Source organism: Acanthochromis polyacanthus, chromosome 15 (assembly GCF_021347895.1).
Source record: "Acanthochromis polyacanthus isolate Apoly-LR-REF ecotype Palm Island chromosome 15, KAUST_Apoly_ChrSc, whole genome shotgun sequence".
In the NCBI taxonomy this organism is placed as follows: Eukaryota; Metazoa; Chordata; class Actinopteri; family Pomacentridae; genus Acanthochromis; species Acanthochromis polyacanthus.
The window spans coordinates 24247008-24267612 of NC_067127.1; the positions used below are offsets into that span (position 1 = coordinate 24247008).

The window sequence follows — 20605 nt, forward strand, 5'->3', positions numbered from 1 at the left end:
CAAGCCTCTGAAAGCTGGAAGTCATGTTGTCAGCCAGTATTTTGGTATATCCACAGGTATTCACAGTGACCAATCAACCTCAGCATGTTTTTGGACTGTGGGAGGAAGATGGAGAACCAAGAGAAAACCTACACATGCACAGGGAGAACATGCAAACTCCATGCAGAAAGATACAGAGAAGGCTAAGATGTAAACTGGGGATCTTCTAGCTGCAAGGTGACCGTGCTAACCACCAATCCACTGTTCAGCTCCAAACTAATTATTCTTGACCTTACTTGGACAATAATATTCATTCAGTATACAGTATATATATTAGGTTTCTTTAATTTTCTTGAGCAAATTTTAGTGTTGTAGTTTTGTAAGCAACAGTAAGCAAGTTTTTTTTCTTGGTCGCTGTCCAAATAACAACTCAGATTTTCATTCATGGCCCAAGTCTTGAACATTTGCCCGTCTGTTTCTCAGAGCTGCAAGTGGTGTGCAGTCTGTGGCATTATTTTAGAATAGATACTGTAGCTGTCATTAATGTCACTATGTAATCGTTCCATAGCTCCTAATTCATGCTGCTGTGTTTCCACTGACTTTTAGCTGGCCATTGATCTTCCTGTATCCTTTTCTATTCTTGTCCGACCACCAAAATCTTTGGTTCTTCTAGCAGTTCTTTTCCATGTGGCGTCATGATGCAAACATGCAGATATTCTCAGCCTACAGGCCAATGGAAATCACAGGTGTGCAATTATGTTTCAGAAATCACAGGCGTATTAACTTTTGTTGCATTGAATTTCAAGTTTGGGGCCTAAACTTCCAGTATAGTTTTGTTTTTTAAATGTTCACAGGAGGACATGTTTTGCTTATCAATGCAGAGATTATACAGTTATTGAGAGATGTTTCAATTTTAACTCATTTGTCTTGTACGGATTATTAAATTCTGTTCATTATGTAGTCTTGCCTGATGTTCCCAAAAAAAAAACATGAGTTAGTACATACACTGAAACATCAACCATTTTTACTGTATTTCAGGAAAAATACATTTTGGAATCTGCTGATCTTTTTAAGTGCAACACAAAATGAAGTTCTGCAGTCTGCAAACCTTCACATGTCACACAGCCTTTGTCATAAGCAGAAAAAACTAGCATTATGTAGCATTTGAAAAAGTGATAAAACCGCAAATTTGAACAAAAACCTCCTGGAATCTGTCAGTGCAGAAACAAAGCAGCAAGGTTTTTGCAAAATCTTGAGCTCTTTGCTTGACATTTGAAGACCTCTGCGTCCGTCACAGCGACCGTCGAGCAACTTTGAACGGTTTGAAGTGGAAGCGAAGAGAGCCGTTTCCTCCTCAGATCATGAAGGACTAAGTTTGTTTGTAGTGTTTGAAGGTGCGGGTGGGATAAACACACATCTGCAGATGACAACGACTAAATGGCATTTTATGAATTTTATCTGACAGGACCAAAAACTGCAGTTCGCCTCAAAAACAGCCGACGACATCACATGACAACACATTCAGTTTACAGGTTTTTTAATGTCACATTCCAGAGACAACACAGTTGCATCTGTCACGCTTTTTAAATATTTGCATTTCACAACCTGAATTGATTGAAATATCAATACTGGATGGCAAAAAAATAGAATTCATCCCTATGGAAAATCACACTTATGAAGAAATCACAGATGGATTCAACACACTTCACCTCACAGATTTCCTCTATGTCTGTTTTAAAGGCAGCTAATGTCTGAAGCAAACACTTGTTGTGTTCAAGTGCTTTACTGGAAACCCACGAAACAGAGTCAGCTTCTACAAAAACTACAGCGGCAGCAGCATCAGCCAGTGTGCTTTAGTCTAGCTTATCCAGTGACAAAGATTCATCAAATGCACAGTAATATGCTGCTTTACATTCACTATGTGATGACGGATTTATGTCAAGTATCTGCTGAATGATTGGCTCATTTTGTAGTTGTAATAATCACGAGGGAAACAGCGAAAACCACCTCAGAAAGAAATGTGAGGTGCCACACTGTCTGACATGCTGCTGGTTTACCATTTTATACACACACTTGTAGACTGTATATCTGATCAAGTCAAGGCCACGTTCTGTTGTCGCGGGAACAACATGTTAGAGTCACCATCCTCACCACAAACAGCAAAAAATGAAATGGATTCACAGAAGGAATCATTTGGTCCGCTATGCTGAGTATCAAATGAGTGTGTGTTAGTTTATGTAAATAGTGTGTAAAGGAGATCTGGCCCGTTTAAAGCAATGACATTCGGTTTAGACGCTGTTGGGCTACCTGGGTGAATTAAATGCAGCACCACAAAGTTGGACGACCAAAGGATCAGTTCACCCAAAATGTTTTAGAAGTTTGAGATCCGCCGCTGCGAGTGAAATTTAGTGCGATGATGAACACAACACCAAACATCACATGTAAAAAAACTCAGCAGCAGTGGTTCTTCTTACAGTCAGTGTCCACTCTACTTTGGGTTGGTCACAGATTTTAAAATGTGTACTGGCTGTTGTACTTTCGTAGAAAATAGATGACAAAGAAAGGATCGTGCATCTTTGCATTCTGCCACTGAGGTCTCAAAAGCTCAACAGAAACACCCGAAAGAAGGCTACATACTGCTGAAGGTAAAGTAGGAAACATTTTGGCAAGTGGGTGAACTGACCCTTTACAGATGGCATAACTTCAAGGAATCAACAAAAGCAGACTCTCATTTGTAAGCATACACCAGAGTCAAACTAAAAGAACTCACTCAGCTTGAATAATTGCTTCATCCAACTTGGAAACATTTGCTTCATAAATTACCAATAACCCTGATTGACCGCCTGTGAGAAAGAGGTGAAGATTAAATGAAGGTCTTCCCAAAGCAGCTTCTCAGTTTGGCTCCACGTACGCTCACCGCTGGTCCTTCACTCTCTGCAGATTCCTTACTGTTGTTGTGAACACGAAGAAACAGAAAGATGCTCTACTCCAGTGATTTGGCAAACTCTGCATAATCTATGTACCCGTCATTGTTCTTGTCATCGTCCCTCAGAACATCATCAATGAGAGCAATGAGGTCCTCCTCCTTCAGTGGCTGGCTCTCTCCTCTCTCCTAAAAAAGAAGAGTACAACAAAATGTACAGAGCAGAATTCATGTAGATGGATTCAGGGGAAACATACACCACTGTTGAAAAGTTTGGGCTCGCTTAGAAATGGCCTTATTTTTGGAAGAAAAACCGTTTTCTCAGTGACGTTAACATTCATTTAATCAGAAATACAGTCTAGACATTGTAGGGGTACAGAACATTCCCAGCAACCATCACTCCTGTGTTCTAATGCTACATTGTGTTAGCTAATGGTGCTGAAAGGCTAACTGATGATTAGAAAACCCTTACGCAGTTATGTTAGCACATGAATAAAAGTGTGAGTTTTTGTGGAATTGCTTGGCTGACTCCAAACTTTTGAACTGCAGTGTATGCGGCCATGAAAGAAAAACGACAATATTCTGCCACAAATGCATTTGTCAAGTTGACTTACAGGAATAATTTTATAAGCAGGCAAACATGTGAAAGTATTTGCTATGTAAATTCTTTTATTTAATAAATCTGAGGGGTTTTTTGTTGGTTCTCAACCAGTCAAACTGCAGTTTATATTCATGTCTGTCTAGATCAGGGGTGTCAAACTCAGTTCCTGGAGGGCCACTGTCCTGCATGTTTTAGATGTTTCCCTCTTCCAACACACCTGATTCAAATGATCAGCTAATCATCAAGCTCAGCAGAAGCTTGATAACGAGCTGGATCATTTGAATCAGGTGTGTTGGAAGAGGGAAACATCTAAAACATGCAGGACAGTGGTCCTCCAGGAACGGAGTTTGACACCCCTGATCTAGACGTCTGGATACAAAAGGCCACCAATTTATCATTTTATCCTATAAGACATTTGTGTGAAACTTTGTCATTATTAACAAATTAATTATTGTTCTGTGAGATCACAGTGACCTTAATGTCTAATTAATTCATTCCCATGTGATTTTTTTATGCCAAATCTGAATGTAACATAAAACACTTCATGCAATTTTCACAAATTCAGCCAAGTGAATTGCAGTAATGCATGAAAAACAAAGTTACAGTTTAAATAATTACAGTGGTGTGGTCACATTTAGATAAAAGAATCATTATAAAGTCACCAATGAAGCTATAATGTCAAGATAAAGAATTTTAGTCAAAGAACATTTTTTCTGTCAAAACAAGTATATTATGCTACTCCTGTAGCTGTCAGTTAAAATAATTACTGGTATTTCTGTCAACACACATTATGCTTTCACCCTGACCAGTCGAGGCAGACGACTGACCTCAGCCTGGTTCTGATTGTGGTCTTCTTCTCTTAACCCTCCTGTCGTGTTCACCTCCTGCCCCTTACTTTAGTGTTCCCGGTCAAAATTGACCGGTCTGTTTTAACAGCTTTTAAACTAGCACAAAAATAATTTTTCACCAGAAAACTTTTATTCAACATTCTTTAACTGTGAACAAGTGACATTTAATATGAATTTATGGAAATAGACATAAAACAACTGCATTAAAAATTACAATTATGAACGTGTACTGTAAAAAAATTTAAAACCAAAGATGAAACTCAACATGAAGTTGTGTTTGTGTGCTTGTGTGTGTGTGTGTGTGTGTGTGTGTGTGTGTGGGGGGGGGGGGTACATGAATTCATGCACATGAGCGGCATGTGACACTCAGGTTAGAGTGGGCCTTGCAAATGTAGGCATCACATTTGCAGCATCTCAGGTTTGTTTATAATTCCCTCAGTGGACTCTGGTAAAAAGAGTTAGAAGCTGGACTTGATGTCATCCACACGAGATGTTGCATAGCAAGTTGGCCCTGGCGTCATCTTTATGATATTTTCCACTCTCGCTCCACTTCCTCTGTCCTGGTGGACTGAAGACCAGAGCAAGTGTCCACTCTTGAACCGGAAAGTCTCCTCAGGTGTCTGATCTTCAGATGCCTCTCCTTCTCCATCGGTTGACTGGTCTGTCTCCTCAAAGTCTGGATAAAAGTACATGTTGTCTTCCTCTTCTGAGACATCCTCCTCTATCTCTGGCTCAATTTCAGTGCCATCTTCATCCTGTCCAAAAATCTGAACCAGAACCTCTTCTACAGAGAACCTCTTGGTCAGCCGCCTACTCATTGTGCTCAGAGTAAAAGGAGTGCAAGGCAGACATCAAGCTATATATATGGGATCTGTTTGAAGATGATACATTGATGCCAATATTTTGATACACTGATTGATACATTGATTAGTCTGGAAGGTGTGGTTCACGTGGGGGTTAGGCACAAAGGCGCAGGAAAGAGATGGGTTCACATAACAGACACCTGTCTAGTCTGTGCGAAGATTTGATTCATTGCTTCGGTTCACGTGGGAGGAACGGCACATAAGCACGGGAAAGAGATGTGTACCCACAAAAGACATTGTTTGGTCTGAAGAGTGAGTGAGTGAGTGAGTGAGTGAGTGAGTGGTTTATGGAAATATTTTCTGTCTGATGGACGAATATATTCTGGTTACCCATTCATTTCTTATGGCGGTCACTTTTGACCGGGAACACAACAGGTGTAACAAGGTTGATTAAAACACTCAAAATTCAATGAAAGTGGTGAAAATCTTTTTTATGTGTTTAATTGCATAGTATGGAGGATATCATGAGGCCTTGAGGCAATCAGATGTAAAACACAATTTTTATGAAGGTTTTAAGTTGTAAATCGGTCTGACTTGACCCGAACACGACAGGAGGGTTAAAACAGGAGTGTCAGACTCATTCTAGGTCAGGGGTCACATACAGCCAATTTGATCTCAAGTGGGCCAGACCAGTAAAATCACAGCATATTAACCTATAAATAACAGCAACTCCAAATTTTCCCCTTTTTGTTTTAGCGCTAAAAAGTACAATTCTTAAAATTCTGACATTTAAGGAACGATCTTTTTAAAAAATATTAGGACCAACCTGAAATTTCTCAAGAAAAATAAATTCAATTTCAACAACACTGTGCCTCAGTTTATTATTTACACATTACAACTTACAGATGACAGTGTGTTTACAAAGGCACAAAACATTTAGCCACAGGAACTGAATGAAACAGTATTTCACTTTATGATGGAAACAACTTGTCAAGATCGAGAAATTATTTTAAATTTACAATTTTACACATTCACAATTTGCAGCTGATGTCTTCTCTGTAATTTCTACACTTTGTATGTCTGACACCCCTGTCTTAAAAAGAACTTTTCCTCTCCAGATTTTATCACTATGCTACTCACAGTCAATCTTTGGATTTCCTCCATTTTCCAGTTTCAGTTTTGTAGTGCCCTAACATTCAATGTACTTGGTTCCATTTAGATAATAAATAACTGTTGGGACTTAATCTTGATATTTAAACTTGTTTGGGAAATTGTCAATATCAATTTTATTTCTCTAACGGGAAGCACTTTGTCTAAATGAAGGTTGTTTTAATTATGCTTGATAAATGTGCTAAATAAACATCGGTGACATGAATAAAGTTCTTCATCCAGCTCCCTCTGCCCAACACTGCAGTCACAAGTTCTTTGCCTTCCAGACCAGTGTCTTCTTCAAGTACCTTCCTTAATGTTGTGCTCAGCCTGCCAACCCTTTTGACAGCATCAGGTTTCCATAATAGTACTCGACCAGCTGCTTCGCTGTGTCTCACCACATGTCCAGCTAGTGCTAGTCTACGTTGCCTAATGATAGTTGACAAGCGCGCATGTGGACCGTATAGCGACTTGTTGGTGAGATGCGGTTTCCAGGAGATGTTCTGTACCTTCCATAGCATTCTGGTATAAGTCCTATCAATTCTTTTTGAGAGAGTTCTCATTAGTGACCATGAGTCAGATCCATAGAGGAAGATGGACTCCACTGATGCCTTGAATACTCTCATTTTGGTTGCTGTTTTAATAGGAGATAACCATACTTTTGACAGAGAGTTTAATGCTCCCCAAGCTTTACTAATTTTTAAAATACTTTTGTCCTTTACATAAAGACAAAAACATTAGCATAAGCACGCGTATGTTTACCTCTTTGTGTACATGTGTGATCGCTGTGGCTAGCTCCAGCCCGTCCAGCAGGTTGTTTCCATCATAATCGTGCATCTTGAAATAGTGCAGCTGGAGCTCCTGTGGTGTCATGTCGTTCTCTGGTTTGTCTATCACTCCCTCCAAATGCTCCATGATGTGGCTGAAAGCAGATGAACACAAACACACACAGCTTTTGATTACACAGAGTGGGACCACTGCTACTGACAGCGTCCAAAGTTCAGTCCTGACTCGTGTATTGACATGGCAGAAGGCCCGTTATGAGTTAGGAAGTATCACTTACTCTTTGTCTTGGACCATGTTTTTGTCCAGGCGACTGTGACTGGAGACATGAGCAGCACTTCCTATAACTGGAGGCTGCTGCTGCTCCTGGGGGTGGTGGTGTGGATCCACCTGAGAGTGAACACACAGCAGGGAGCAGGACAGAAAGAGGAGCAGACCCCCCCACTGCACACTACACCTGCCACTCCTCATGCTGCAGACAGGCAGGACAAACATTTAGAACCGCAGACAAACAGACAGAAAGTCAATCCCTCCTAGTGGGCTGTATTCTCTAAATCTATGGTGGTCGTCATCTTTACATTTCCTCTTTCTGTATTTTTTAATTCAGTTTTCCCCCCACACTTTCCATGTATTATCCCCGTGTTGCAACTTTTACACATTAGACGTTTCCTCTGAAAGCTTTCCATGGTCTTATTAGAGCTAGCACTGTTTCATACTGTTTCAAACGAAATAATGCGACTAAATAAGGAAACCCTGTAAGTCGCAACTGTATACCATATGTTTATATAATAGTTGCAGGTTCATTTTCATGAAACTATGATACATATACACCACATGTTACAGGCTACGTTAATAGATAGAGGCTCTCTTCTGCGTCCTCACATATTATATTATTACGCTAGCTTAGCTAAATAATCCAAATAAACAGAAAGATTTATTACCGTTAGCTTCATGCTAAAATAAGATTTGCTAGCACGATGCTTAATTTCAGGACTGCACTGAAATGACACGGTCTATTTATTATCCAAACTTGTCCGATAGTTACTATGATGTAATTATTAAAAAATACTAGTATAATACATACTTTCAAACGACTTGTATCTTCACCTGCGTCCGTGAACAGTTATGTTGTTTTAGTAGTTGGATGGCAACAATCATCAGTCAGAGCTTTTACGGACCTCGTGGGCTACCGTAGACCCGCTTGGACACGACAGCTCATTGTGATTGGTTGAAATTATCAAAGCATATGTACAAGAAGCAAGAGAGTACCCTCCAACAGTAACTGACATTTCGCTTGAGTTAGGGTAATTTCAGACTTTTAACTACTAAATTGTGAGTTTATTATAATCGTCAATTATGTCTGCGTTTTGTTGAAGATTATAGATAAACAATGATGCAACAAAAACAACTTGAACCCCCCAAGAACCTAAATAATCAATGCTACATGTGTCGTACATCAGATGAAATCACATTAAGCCATGAAATATCTTCACGAAGTTAGACATTATTGACACAAGCTAACGTTTAAGTTAGCCAACAAAATATTCAAAGCTATATGAAATGAACACATGTATTTTAAACACCGCACGACTATTTTACGTCGTGAATTCTCTCAATGGGGAAACAAAGTTCGAGCGGACTCTTTGTGCGTCAGCAGCGGGAGAGAAGCCGCCGCTCAGCTGTCAGATACAAACTGTACAGAGACACGCTGTGAATTGGACGTTTCACAGAGGAAGGGGAACAGTCGCTCATGACAAGCAAATGTCAACTTTCCAGAGAGAGAATGACGCTCCAAAATCCCTGCTCAAGATGCTTGAGGTTTTTTTTAATTGTCATAAAGTGATGTAGACTGTCAGTAGTCAGCGACCCTTGTTCCCCTTGTATCTCAAACCTGTGCTGTGCTGTAATGAGTAAATGTTCATTCTGCTGGCAGTGATTTCCCTCCTTTCTCCCACAGATTTCCCACTACAAAATGTCTATTGACTGCTTATCGTGTATCCACTGATTTGCACACCCTTGTCACAGTGCAATGGCTGACAGATGTATTATTTTGTATCTGAGCCAGGAGGTTAGCCAGTGTTGGCCTGCCAATGTGCTGAACCCAGATCAGGGAGCAAGCCAAGCAATTACAAATAGAGTCTTTTTCAGTGAACTCATTTATGAATTAAAAGAAGAAAGCAGCACCATATATACACCCTGTATGTTTACATGGAGCTTGTCTCTTTTAGGTTGCACACTTTACTTCAGCTGGACCATAGCTTTCTTCCCACTGCTGTTTCTTAAGCCCTACCTGATCCAGTTAAAGTGTTAACAGAAAAAGATTAGGGACATGGGTCTTAAGAGGGAAGACTACTCTTCCCTGAAACAACTACAGATCAAGCCATCTCAAAATGCCACACGCATTTAAAAGAGAGTGAAAAAACACTGACAGAAGTCTTTAATGCATACAGTTATAAATGGGAATGTAGGGATGATAGCATGTGTGGCAAAAAAAATCTGAATCATTTTTATTGGTCTAGTGAGCGTACACATACAAGGAAGGTGACAGTTGTTTTTCTTTGCCTGCAAAGTATTTACAGAAGAAATGCACATGCATCTGAACAACATGTTCAAGAAAGGAAAATGAGCACATGTATGTGCAAAAGAACATATATAAGGGAGTTTAGTGCAAATTCTGCAGATTATGGTGAAAGCAATAAATACAGTTGTTAGCAATAAATATGGGTTACAGACACTACCGTTCCAAGGTTTGGGATCACCCAGACAATTTCATGTATTCCATGAAAACTCACACTTTAATTCATGTGCTAGCATAATGGCACAAAGGACGGACATGAATATGGACTGCGGTTTGACTGGTTGAGAACCAACAAAAAACCCTCAGATTTATTAAATTAAAAAAACTTTACTTAGCAAATATTTTACATTTTTACTTGCTTATAAAATTCTTCATTTTAGTTGACTTGAAAAATACATTTTTAGTAGAATATTTTAGTTTTTATTTCATTGCCAAATACACTACCATTCAAAAGTTTGGGGTCTCCCAGGCAATTTCATGTTTTCCATGAAAACTCACACTTTTGTTCATGTGCTAATTTAATTGCACAAGGTGTTTTGTTTTTTTAAATCATTCAACACCATTAGCTAACACAATGTAGCATTAGAACACAGGAGTGATAGTTGCTGGAAATGTTCCTCTGTACCCCTATATAGATATTTCATTAAAAATCAGCCATTTCCAGTTACAATGTCTAAACTGTATGTCTTATTCATTTAATGTTATCTTCACTGAAAGAAAACAGTGCTGCTCACGTATTTCTTTCTAAAATATGGACATTTCTAAGTGACCCCAAACTTTTCAGTGAGCAGAGAACAGAATGGAAAGCAGGAAACAGGAATTTATTTTACAGTATATACACTGGATCAGGGTCAGAGATTTAAAAAAGGTTTTTTTTTTGTCACTGTGGGCTGATTGAATAGTTCATCAGATTGATGGTCTGTGTGTAGAAACAGTTTTTGTGTCTGGTTGTGCAAGTGTGCACAATAAACTCCGGCAATGTGACAGACTGTGTTTGAATCTGTTCTCAGTGCAGACCCACAATATTACTGATCAATGTCTCCTTATAGAAATAATATGACAATAATGCACACTCACTGGGAATAAAATGCCTGTATTCCAGTATTTACAACATACTGTGTGCTGCTGATGACTTTCTGTGCCTGTAATAACCTCCACCCCACCGCTCCACCCCCCTCCTCCTCCTCCAACGCACTCAAAGATCACACATTTATTTCTCCTGCTAGTCCGCGGTCACTCCCATCGTGTCCGGGGAGTACAGTCACCACCGGGACAGAGCGGCCATGGCATCCCGGGTCTCCTTCACCCAGATCCGGCTGGAAGCGGACCTGGAGCGCTGCCGGGCCGAGTGTCAGTGGGACAAGATGCCGGCGATCATCGAGCAGATGACGGCTGCGCGCTTCCACGAGGACGGTGAGTGACAGCCGGCTGGGTTTACCTGGAGTGGTCAGAGCTGAGGTGTTCCTGGTCACTTTCTGGATATTTTCACTGCTCACTGATCTGTACAGTGTAAAAAAGGGAGAAAAAGTTATTTTAAAAATCCAGAGGGCTCTCATGATCAGACTGAAATCTATGGGATTCTGCCAAAGGTTGTTAAAATTCCACGTTTTTACTGGAAGTTTCAGGAAGTTGTTGCCAGTCAGTAGTTTTTAAAAAAATCCTTGGTATAGTAAATGTTTTGACATGAGTTGATTTGCTGTTGAACACTAAGGAATCACTGAATATTAACAATTAGAGGATTTATTATTTAATGATTTTTTTGGGGGGGACTGAAATAATCCACAGTGTTTGTCCTGTGTTGGTATTTGTTGCAGTGCAGGGATCACACTGCACACAAGCTGGACCTTGGACTCTCAACAAGATAGGGAGGTTCACTGTAGCTGAAGGTTTCCTGAACAGATCTATGCAAAATTAGTTGCTTATATGTGCCCCAGTGAGTCATGGCAAGGGTCACAGAGTCGCTGCAGATGGCTCTAATAAAAAAAATGTCATTTCCTAGTTTACAGTAAACAGAATAAAATAGTGTGTACATGATCAGAGCTATTGTATGCAGAAACAACACCTGCTATAGCTCATGCAAAACTAAAATGTTCCAACAGACCATTACCTGCCTCTGTTTATACCCTTGACATCATTCCACACCGTACACGTTCTCAAAGAAATGCAAACACACTTATCATTCTTTGCCCCATAAAGCATTACTCTGGTAAGGCACTAATGCACCTGCCTCCACCCTCAACTCAGCAGAGTAAATATGGGTTCAGGTGACCTAGCTGCTATGTTCTGCTGCTATTGTGCTCACGACTGGCTGATGTTGCAGAGCTGCCTGCACACGCACTCAGATGGTAAATTAATGTGGGGTTACTGTGTGCATGTGTGGTTCACATTAGCCGATCTGACAGCGAGCGTACACGGTGCATCAGGGCAGTTTAGATCACAGATAGAGGAACTTCCCAGCAGAGAAAGCAATAAGCTGTTAAACTTCCACCAAACTGTAAAACTGTCAAAAAGCAGCAGTAGGTGGTACACTTAGTTCCCTTTGGTTTCAGGTGTTTTTCTTTGAATCATTTACAGGTAGGTGACGTTGTGATGAATTCTGATGTGATGTCACTGAAGCTCACAGAGCATAGATTGTTAAAGCCCACCGCTGTTCATTAATCTCACTGTCGTCAAGTCCTCTATATTGTTATGAGAATCTGGAGATTTCAGTCACCCAAGGGGAATCCATCCATCCATGATCTAAACACCGCTTAATCCTCATTAGAGTCACAGAGGGGCTGGGGTCTATCACAGATGACTTAGGGTGAAGACAAAGGACACCCTGGACAGGTCACTAGTCTATCACAGGGTCACACATGGAGACAAACAATCACACTCGCATTCACACCAACAGACAATTTAGAATCACTGATTAACCTCAGCATGTTTCTGGACTGTGGGAGGAGGTCAGAGAACCTGAAGAAAACCACGCATGCACAGGGAGAACTTGCGAAAAGATCCTGGGAAGGTCATGACACTGTGGAGCCCCCCAAGGGGAAGTGTATACTTAAATTAAAATAACTTTACTGACTGCTCTCAGTATTTCTAGACCAACTATATTTAAAGTTACCTGTGGAGCTTCCTTGCAAAACAAAAATGTCTGTTCCCATCCATTTTTTTCTGACCAAAATCCATCATATGTGTCCTTAAAGTCTAATAACCACATTGTAGCTTGTGCATTATCTTCCTCATCATATGTGCAATATGTGTTTTTTAAGCATGTATTGCTTACTTACATGTTTTCTAGTTTATTTCCGTCTTTGGTGTCTGACTGCACACTGGGGCTGCAACGATTATCAAATAATTAAGAATTTGTGAACACTAAAAGTAGTAATAAGTGTTTTGATAGTTGGATAATTGGATTGAGTAGGTTTTTGAAGAAAAAAACATCAAAAAGTCTGATTACAGCTTCTTAAATGTAAACATTTTCTGATTTCTTTCCACTTCTATGTCAGTAAACTGAATATCTTTTTGTGTGTAAAAAACAAGGCATTCAAGGATGCCATCTTGGTCTTTTGGACACTTTTCACCATTTTCCAACATTTAAAGACCAAAGACGTCGAAAAGTTGAGAAATTAATCAACAGAATGATCGAGACTGATCAAGACTAGACTGTGCAATAGTACTGCAATCGTTAGATGCAGTACTAGTGCACACAGGTTGTTTTTAAATGTAACTTCCTTTAAAGCTCACAAAAGCAGCAAAAAACTAATAAGTGTACAAAGAATTCAGTGTTTCATCACAAGAATTAAATACTTTTCAGTGGTAAGTTTATTTTATTCATTGACAAAACAAAACAAAAGCAATTCAATACAATACAAAAACAAAAGTTTCCAAACTTCTGAATGAAAGGGAGCAGAAAGAAGAATTGACAACATTATAATGCCATAAATTATAATTTCAGCCAAAAAACTTTCTGATTAATGATTTTCCATGTCTGCAAGGTGGCTTGGTGGTTAACACTGTCGCCTTGCAGCTAGAAGATCCCCGGGTCACTTCCCAGCCTTCTCTGGATCTTTCTTAATGGAGGCTGCATGTTCTCCCTGTGTATGCGTGGGTTTTCTCCGGCTTCCTCCCACACTCCAAAAACATGCTGAGGTTAATTGGTATCTCTAAATTGTCTATAGGTGTGAATGTGATTGCCTGTCTCCATATGTAGCCCTGTGACAGACCTGTGATCTATCCAGAGTGTCCCCTGCCTTCACCCTAAGTCAGCTGGGATAGACTTCAGCACCCCTCCATGACCCTAATGATGATTAAGTGGTGTATAGATAGTGGATGGATGGATGGATGGATGGATGGATGGATGGATGGATGGATGGATGATTTGCCAAACAAAAATGACCTGAGAAGTCAATGAATTTCTGTCACAAAAGTGTTGGCCACAGCTGAGTCAGTCATTGCTTCTCAAGTGTGCTGGTTCGTAGGGTGATTTGAAAACAAAGCAAAACATGAAACATGCCTTTCAAACCTGACAGATGGTTTTGGGGTTCAGAGGGTTAGTATAAAAAGACTGATTTTCATTGGTCCCTGTATTCACATACAGTAAAACTCATGTCTAGTTTTCTCTTCTCATTCAGTCCAAAGTCAAAATGTTTATTGAAAACAAAGGAAATTGCAAACTCAAGAGGAGGTTGATAACAGGAGATGTAATTACATTCATAACATTATAACAGCTAATTATATGATGGCTTCTGGAGAACAGAGAGAATCACAGATGGTCAGAGGATTAAAGATATTCAGAGACAAACTGAATGTGAGTGAACTCAGGTGAAATTTCTTTTACTGCTCGATCAGTCTTCTTGCACTGCAACAAGAAAACTTATCTGAATGCTGTAACCTCTTTATTGCAACATTCACTCTTTCCAAAGTTTAAGCTCCAACTTCTGTGAAATTTTTAAAAGGCTCTTACTGTGGTCATAGGCTGAGACACGAGCTACTGTTTATCCCCCACCTTCCCAAGAGTGATAGGTTTAGCCTTGACTCTGCTGATAAAATGAACTAGCAAATATGTGAAGTATATCAGGGCATAAACACTGCTTGCAGAGTTGGCCTCTGAACACACACACACACACACACACACACACACACACACACACACACACACACACACACACACACACACACACACACACACACACACACACACACACACACACACACACGCACAGAATGACAAAATTTAAACAGGAAAGCTTTAATCGAGTGTATGTATACACAGAATTTGAGTGTTCCTACTGGACACTGGCTGAATATGAGACAGTCAGACCAGGTTTGTCTCCCACATCTGTAATATCTCGATTTGGAGTAGGTGGATAGGAGTGTTTATCATATGATTGCAATGTTGAAGCTATTTAAGGAAAGTATGATGGAAATGGAAACTGTAGTTTCTAAATAGACTTCAGATCTGAGACATATTTGAACTGCCCTCTCTGTGCTGGTGGTGCTGTTTTTAATGGGCTGAGAAAGGTTTGCTTTGGCTACAGAAACAAATGACCTGTTACCTTGAGCTGAGACCTGCTCCAAAAAACTCACTCTCACTTTTTCAATACCAACCCTCTAGATGATTACGGGACACTGTTGATGGCCGAGGCGCTGCTGGAGGAGTGCCTGCAGGAAAACATGGATCTATTAAGGAGCTCTGTGCCTTTGATGGACAAGACCCAGCCCAAACTGAGCAGGGCAAAAGGCCTCCTTAACACCATCCTGAGCCGAGGCCGTCTCACAGTCAGTTTCATCTGGGTTCCTATAGATTCATCTTATAATTTTCTATATTTGAACAAGCATTCAAAGTGCTGACATGATTAAGGCCCAAATCACAGAAGGGTTTTCTACAAATCCAGTCTCTTTGTTTGGCATCAGTAACTTCCAGCCCTTTATTTTTGTTTTTTTTCAGCCGAGGTACTTGAACGAGGCTCTGCTGCTGATGGCCAAAGTGCACTATGTGCAGGGTCGCTACCGGGACGCCCAGGGAATGTGTGCCAGAGTGGGACTGGAGGAGCTGACGCAGGACGACCAGCCCATCTACCACTTCCGCTTGCTGGCTGAGGCATTTGTGATTAAAGGTACCTGTTATAAGTTTATGGCTAACAGTTGTTGTTCAAGTTGTTACCAACATCATCGCACTCTCCATGGGAATATTTCTTGGGAGCGTAGCATCACCAAAACAAGAGAAGCTCTCAGAGACTGCAGTATTCCACCAGGGCTGCTCAGCCGTTGTATGATTTAGAATGAATGAAATCTTTAAAATATGTGTGGTCTGCAGGGGATTGCAATCATGTGATCATCAGCAGGCAGTTGATGTAATGTTCACTTTTAGTCATAGTTACAGTGATGCCATAGAGCTATCTTGTAATGATACAGAAATGTTTAACAAATCTGTGGATCTAGACTTTAAGTCGCATCACTGCCAAATCTAATCGCTTGGTCCTTGTGCCCTTTCTGACCTTCACTGGAAATTTCATCCAGATCTGTTCATCTGTTTTTGACTAATGTTGCTAACAGACAAACAGGCAGACAAGCCAGCACCGATTGTCAGATAACTCCGCTGACGCTCCGCCTCATTGGTGGAGCAAAAGTGTAAGGGAAAACATATTCAAGGATTTCACAAAGCTCAGTGTTCAACAAAGTTATTTGAAAGAAAAAACAAAGGTGAACGGTAAAAATATGATCTTTTTCCTGATATTTATACCGGTTGCATGAAGTAGAGTTCTGCATGTGTGGTGTTCATGTGCAGGAAGTGATTACTACAGATATTTTTGGTGTACTCGCCCTCAGTTTTACTTCAGAAAGTGGTTCAGATAACCTTTCCACTCCACTAGTTTGTTTATATCTCATCTGATCGTGTGCCAGCTCCGTTCTTGTCCCACCGGACTAAAGATCTCAGCAGTAACCTCAGTGAGAACATTGTTAGCACAGAGCATCACACATCCAGTGTTTTTTCAGGTACATTTAGAGAGACTTAGTATTTTGTAACAATAAAAAAATCCAGTGCATTGTGTTGAATATATGAAATGCACAGGTCTCTTTTTTACTGTACAGTGTAGTGGGTAGATTTATGTCATTTATGTTGTGAGCCAAAATAAATGCAGTACTTTTTACTTTGGTAGACAGTTAATGGAAGGTTAAAAAAAATGTCATAACAACACTCGCACTCAGCAGTACCAGATGGGAAAGAGGGCAATGATAGACATGGCAGGAAGCAAGAGGGTTCATGGGAAAAGAAGTGAATAATTTGAGCTGGGACTTGAGCCCACTAGCACAGACAGAAAAAGGTGGCCTCAGATGTCTCTTTTGGCTCCTTTAACAGAAATAACTTTTGCATAATTTTCCACCAGTCTCTGACATTCCCTGGCTGAAGTTTTTGACCACTGTTCCATTTCTAGATGTTTCAGGGTTTTCTTGCCTGTGTTGCCAGTTTCATATCCCTCCACAACATTTCACTGGGATTCAAATCTATTCTTTATTTTCTATGCTTTTCTTTTCATGACCCTCAGTTTCTTTGTTTTAAACAATTCCTCAGTCTGTCTGGCAGTGTGCTGTGGATCCTTTTCCTGTTAGATGGTCCTGTTCTGGTTCAACTTTAACATTCACATAAATGGCTTCTTATTATCTTCAAGTTCTCTTGGTTGATTAAATGACTTAAAGCAATTTGGTCCCTGTGGCAGAGCAGCAGCCCCAAACTCCAACATTTCTCTCACCATGCCTCACAGTTGGTCTGAGGTTTCACTCCTGAAAGTTGCCTTTGTTCTGCACCAAACATGCCCCTGAGGATATTATTCCAAAAGACCTTCTCTTAGCCTGTATGCTCGTAGTAAATGTTAGTTTAGCCTAATTGTTCTTAATGAACAACAAAGACTAGCCATGCACGTCAAGTTTGGAAAGTCTCTTTCTAATTGTAGATGCAACACTTGGAGACCAACAGTTGCAGAGTTACCAGCAGATTCTGTGACAGAAATTTTGGATTCTTGGAGAAAGTGTTTTGCTTCTGGGCTGAATTTGCTGGGTTAGCCAGTCTTGGATGAAGTGGCAGTTGTTTCAAGAGATGGAATGATTCAGATGAAATAATTTGGAGATAACGTTTTGACTGCCTTGCCAGAATCATAGGCATCCACATTCTTTTTTTTGAAGGTCTTTGAGAGCTCTTCAGAACTTGGCATGATGACACGACACATTATAATAGTAAAGTAGTTTCTAAGGAAGGTCTGATGATTGTCACATGATGTGGAACCCTTGAGTCTAATCTAATGGATTTTAATTGTAGGTGCATGTGCAGTGTCACCTGAATGTAACTTTAAAAGCTATCTGCATGGGCACATTTATCTGTCCAAAAAATCATCTGCTTTTGGTTCTATATTTGTTTGCGTGATGAAATGTCCTTTTTAATGAATCCTCTCCCGGTGAGCGATCATAATCCTCCAAATAGTTGCACTTTGGCAATTACAAGAAATATTTCACACAGGTTATAACTTGTCTATTTGTTAATCCTACCAGTATGAATGTTGAATTTAAAAGACCATGTGCTTGCTAGCGGTTACCAAAAGGTTTTGGAGGACAGAAATGTTTTCAGCATATAAAGCATTATGATGAGAAACACTGACATTGTAAATGGAAGTGTTTTACAAATGAGACAAATAATGACTAGCATTACAATCTTGTGTCTTCACAAGCCTATCAACAGGACTTGTGAAGACTGAGTGTTAAAACTGCTTAATAGATGTAAGACTCCTTCTCCATTCAGAGAATCTAGACATTTGGAGAGCAGAAAGAGGCCTTACATACTCAACTAGTGTTTAACAAGCTTTTAACAAAAATATCACAGACTGTTGTCCGACATTATGTCAGATGAAGGGTTATGTGACCTTTCGATGGCATTTCAGACTTTGAAGTCAATCGCTTTACTGCTTCACAGTTTACATGTACAGCACATCCCCTGCTGTTCGGTCTGGACCTTCAGTAAGAACAGGCAGTGCTGAGGACTGGCAGGTTTCCTTGAAAAACACCAGAGGCAGGACTGAACTGCTCCCTGCATACATTTCCTTGATGATCCGATTCCTAATCCCTTTTCTTACAGACCTAAGATCACAACAACCTTGTATGGGGTTTGGAAGTGGAAATGGAAGGGAGGCGGCGAGCTGCTGAAATCCAATCTGTGGAAACAAATGTAACACGTCTGGAAAACATCAGCTTGATTGGGCAGAAAGTTGTGTCAGTAATCTCTTAGTGTTCTTGTTTGTGTCTTAACCTCAGTTTGTGGATGACACTGATGATGTAAAAAGGGGAAATGAGTGTATCTGAGCCTGTCCAAGACAACCCTTTGTGTTTTCTACCCAACTGTCCTGAAGACACTTCTGGGAGTTGAGATGGCTATTTTCAGACTAACAAGCAATGTAAAGCCCGTCTAGGAACACATTTACTAGTCCTTGTCAATGTCTTGACAGATTTCTATACAGATGCTCTATTTGCAGTGATTGGGGGTCATACGTCTTGGAAGCATTTACACTTAGTCACAGTGTACACATGCACACGAGCTGTTCTAAGTAAAAAAAAAAAAATGCAATTTTGTAATCGCAGATTATTTTGGATTCGCTCAGATGTTATCTTAAGCATTTCTGTCTGTTGTGACACACTGAGTACTGGCCTTAAGATCACATTAGCAGAGCATTACAGAGCATTGGATAATCTTGTTTCACTCATCATAATCATCCTCATTATGTCATTACATTCCCTGTTTCCTGGTAATCGGATATGACCTCATGCCAATGAAACTTAGGAGAATTTTATTACAATAACTGTCAGAAACTTTCACTTTTGATTGTTTTAAATCCCACTGAATGGTATTTACAGTGGACTGTTATGGTGACTAGAGAAAACAGATCATATCCTGTGGGGCTCCATAGCTCCTTCCCATGCTTTTCCGAGTAACACATTACTTAATGCTGTGGGAATGAAGTCAGATGTGAATATTTGGACGATGATGTCTTTGCAATTGGCAGCTGTCTGCTTATTTGATTTGGCCTGGCGTCTGGCCTGAGGCTGCTGTCCATCACAGGCCTCCTGCAGTCTAGAAAAATTCCTCTTCCTTGCGATTATTTGTACCGATAAGTCCCGTACCTCCACAGCACTGTTCACTGCTTTCTCTGTATCCATGCCGCAGTCTGTCAACACAGTATGAGAAAACAGGAAAACACAACTAAAAAAATTTAGAAATCTAGACAGAAAATGTGCTTCTGTTAGAAGACAATTTGTGTCCTAAGGTTATATCTTTATGTGAATTATAAAACACCACAACCATATCATTAGCGTTCTAAAATGCTAATAGCTACTTTTTTTTAGCTATACTGATTACCATAATGTGCTCCTTGGTTTAGCTTCACCTGATTCTTGCTGACATTTTCTAGATAATTAAAGATCTGGAAAAACGTCTAATTTGACTTGATGTTGAAAAGGGTAATAGATCATCACCACAGGCATTACAATGTACCCAAAGGGAGACAATTCATCCAGTAGTTAGACATTTCACTCCACAAATATTAACTTTGTAGTGGTCCCAAATTTTCTGGAAAATTTTGTCAGAAAGCATGAAATATTTCAGTCTGGACAGATATAAAGTATTGGGCCCACCAAACCCCATAGCAGTGTTACCAACACTGGTGGAAGTTCCTCATAGCAAACTATTTCTAGCAACCTAAGCCCATTGAAAGTAGTTTTGTTGTTTCTTCCTTTCTGCCCTCTTGTAGGTCATGACTTATGGCTATGAAGCAATGGAGTGAAATACAAATAGAAGTCTATTTATTGTGATATGGTGATGCATCCAAACGACTGAAATAACTGAGCTGAAAACAGGAAAACCTGCCGAGCCAAAACTAAAATGTCCCCCAAACTAAACTCCAATCTTAAAGT

At 40.1% G+C, this 20605-nt stretch overlaps 2 protein-coding genes across 3 annotated transcripts in view; one reads left to right on the forward strand and one right to left on the reverse strand.

The window, feature by feature from the left end:
* Nucleotides 1-1499: 1499 nt before the first annotated feature.
* Nucleotides 1500-8297, reverse strand: mcfd2 (multiple coagulation factor deficiency 2, ER cargo receptor complex subunit). The gene is made up of 4 exons (XM_022192093.2): nt 8171-8297; nt 7367-7558; nt 7066-7225; nt 1500-3091 (listed from the first exon to the last, which is right to left on the reverse strand). The coding sequence occupies exons 2-4, from the start codon at nt 7555-7557 to the stop codon at nt 2963-2965; spliced, it is 480 nt and encodes a 159-aa protein (XP_022047785.1). The 5' UTR covers nt 7558; nt 8171-8297; the 3' UTR covers nt 1500-2962.
* A 2599-nt stretch (nt 8298-10896) lies between these two features.
* ttc7a (tetratricopeptide repeat domain 7A) overlaps nt 10897-20605 on the forward strand; it is a 65680-nt gene continuing 55971 nt past the window's right edge. The window contains exons 1-3 of one of the 2 annotated variants that reach the window (XM_051959935.1): nt 10897-11077; nt 15267-15430; nt 15600-15768. In XM_051959935.1, the coding sequence (XP_051815895.1) occupies nt 10948-11077; nt 15267-15430; nt 15600-15768 (463 nt within the window). In that variant the 5' untranslated portion in view covers nt 10897-10947. The remainder of the gene's footprint in view (nt 11078-15266; nt 15431-15599; nt 15769-20605) is intronic. The other variant, XM_051959934.1, reaches the window with a different exon arrangement.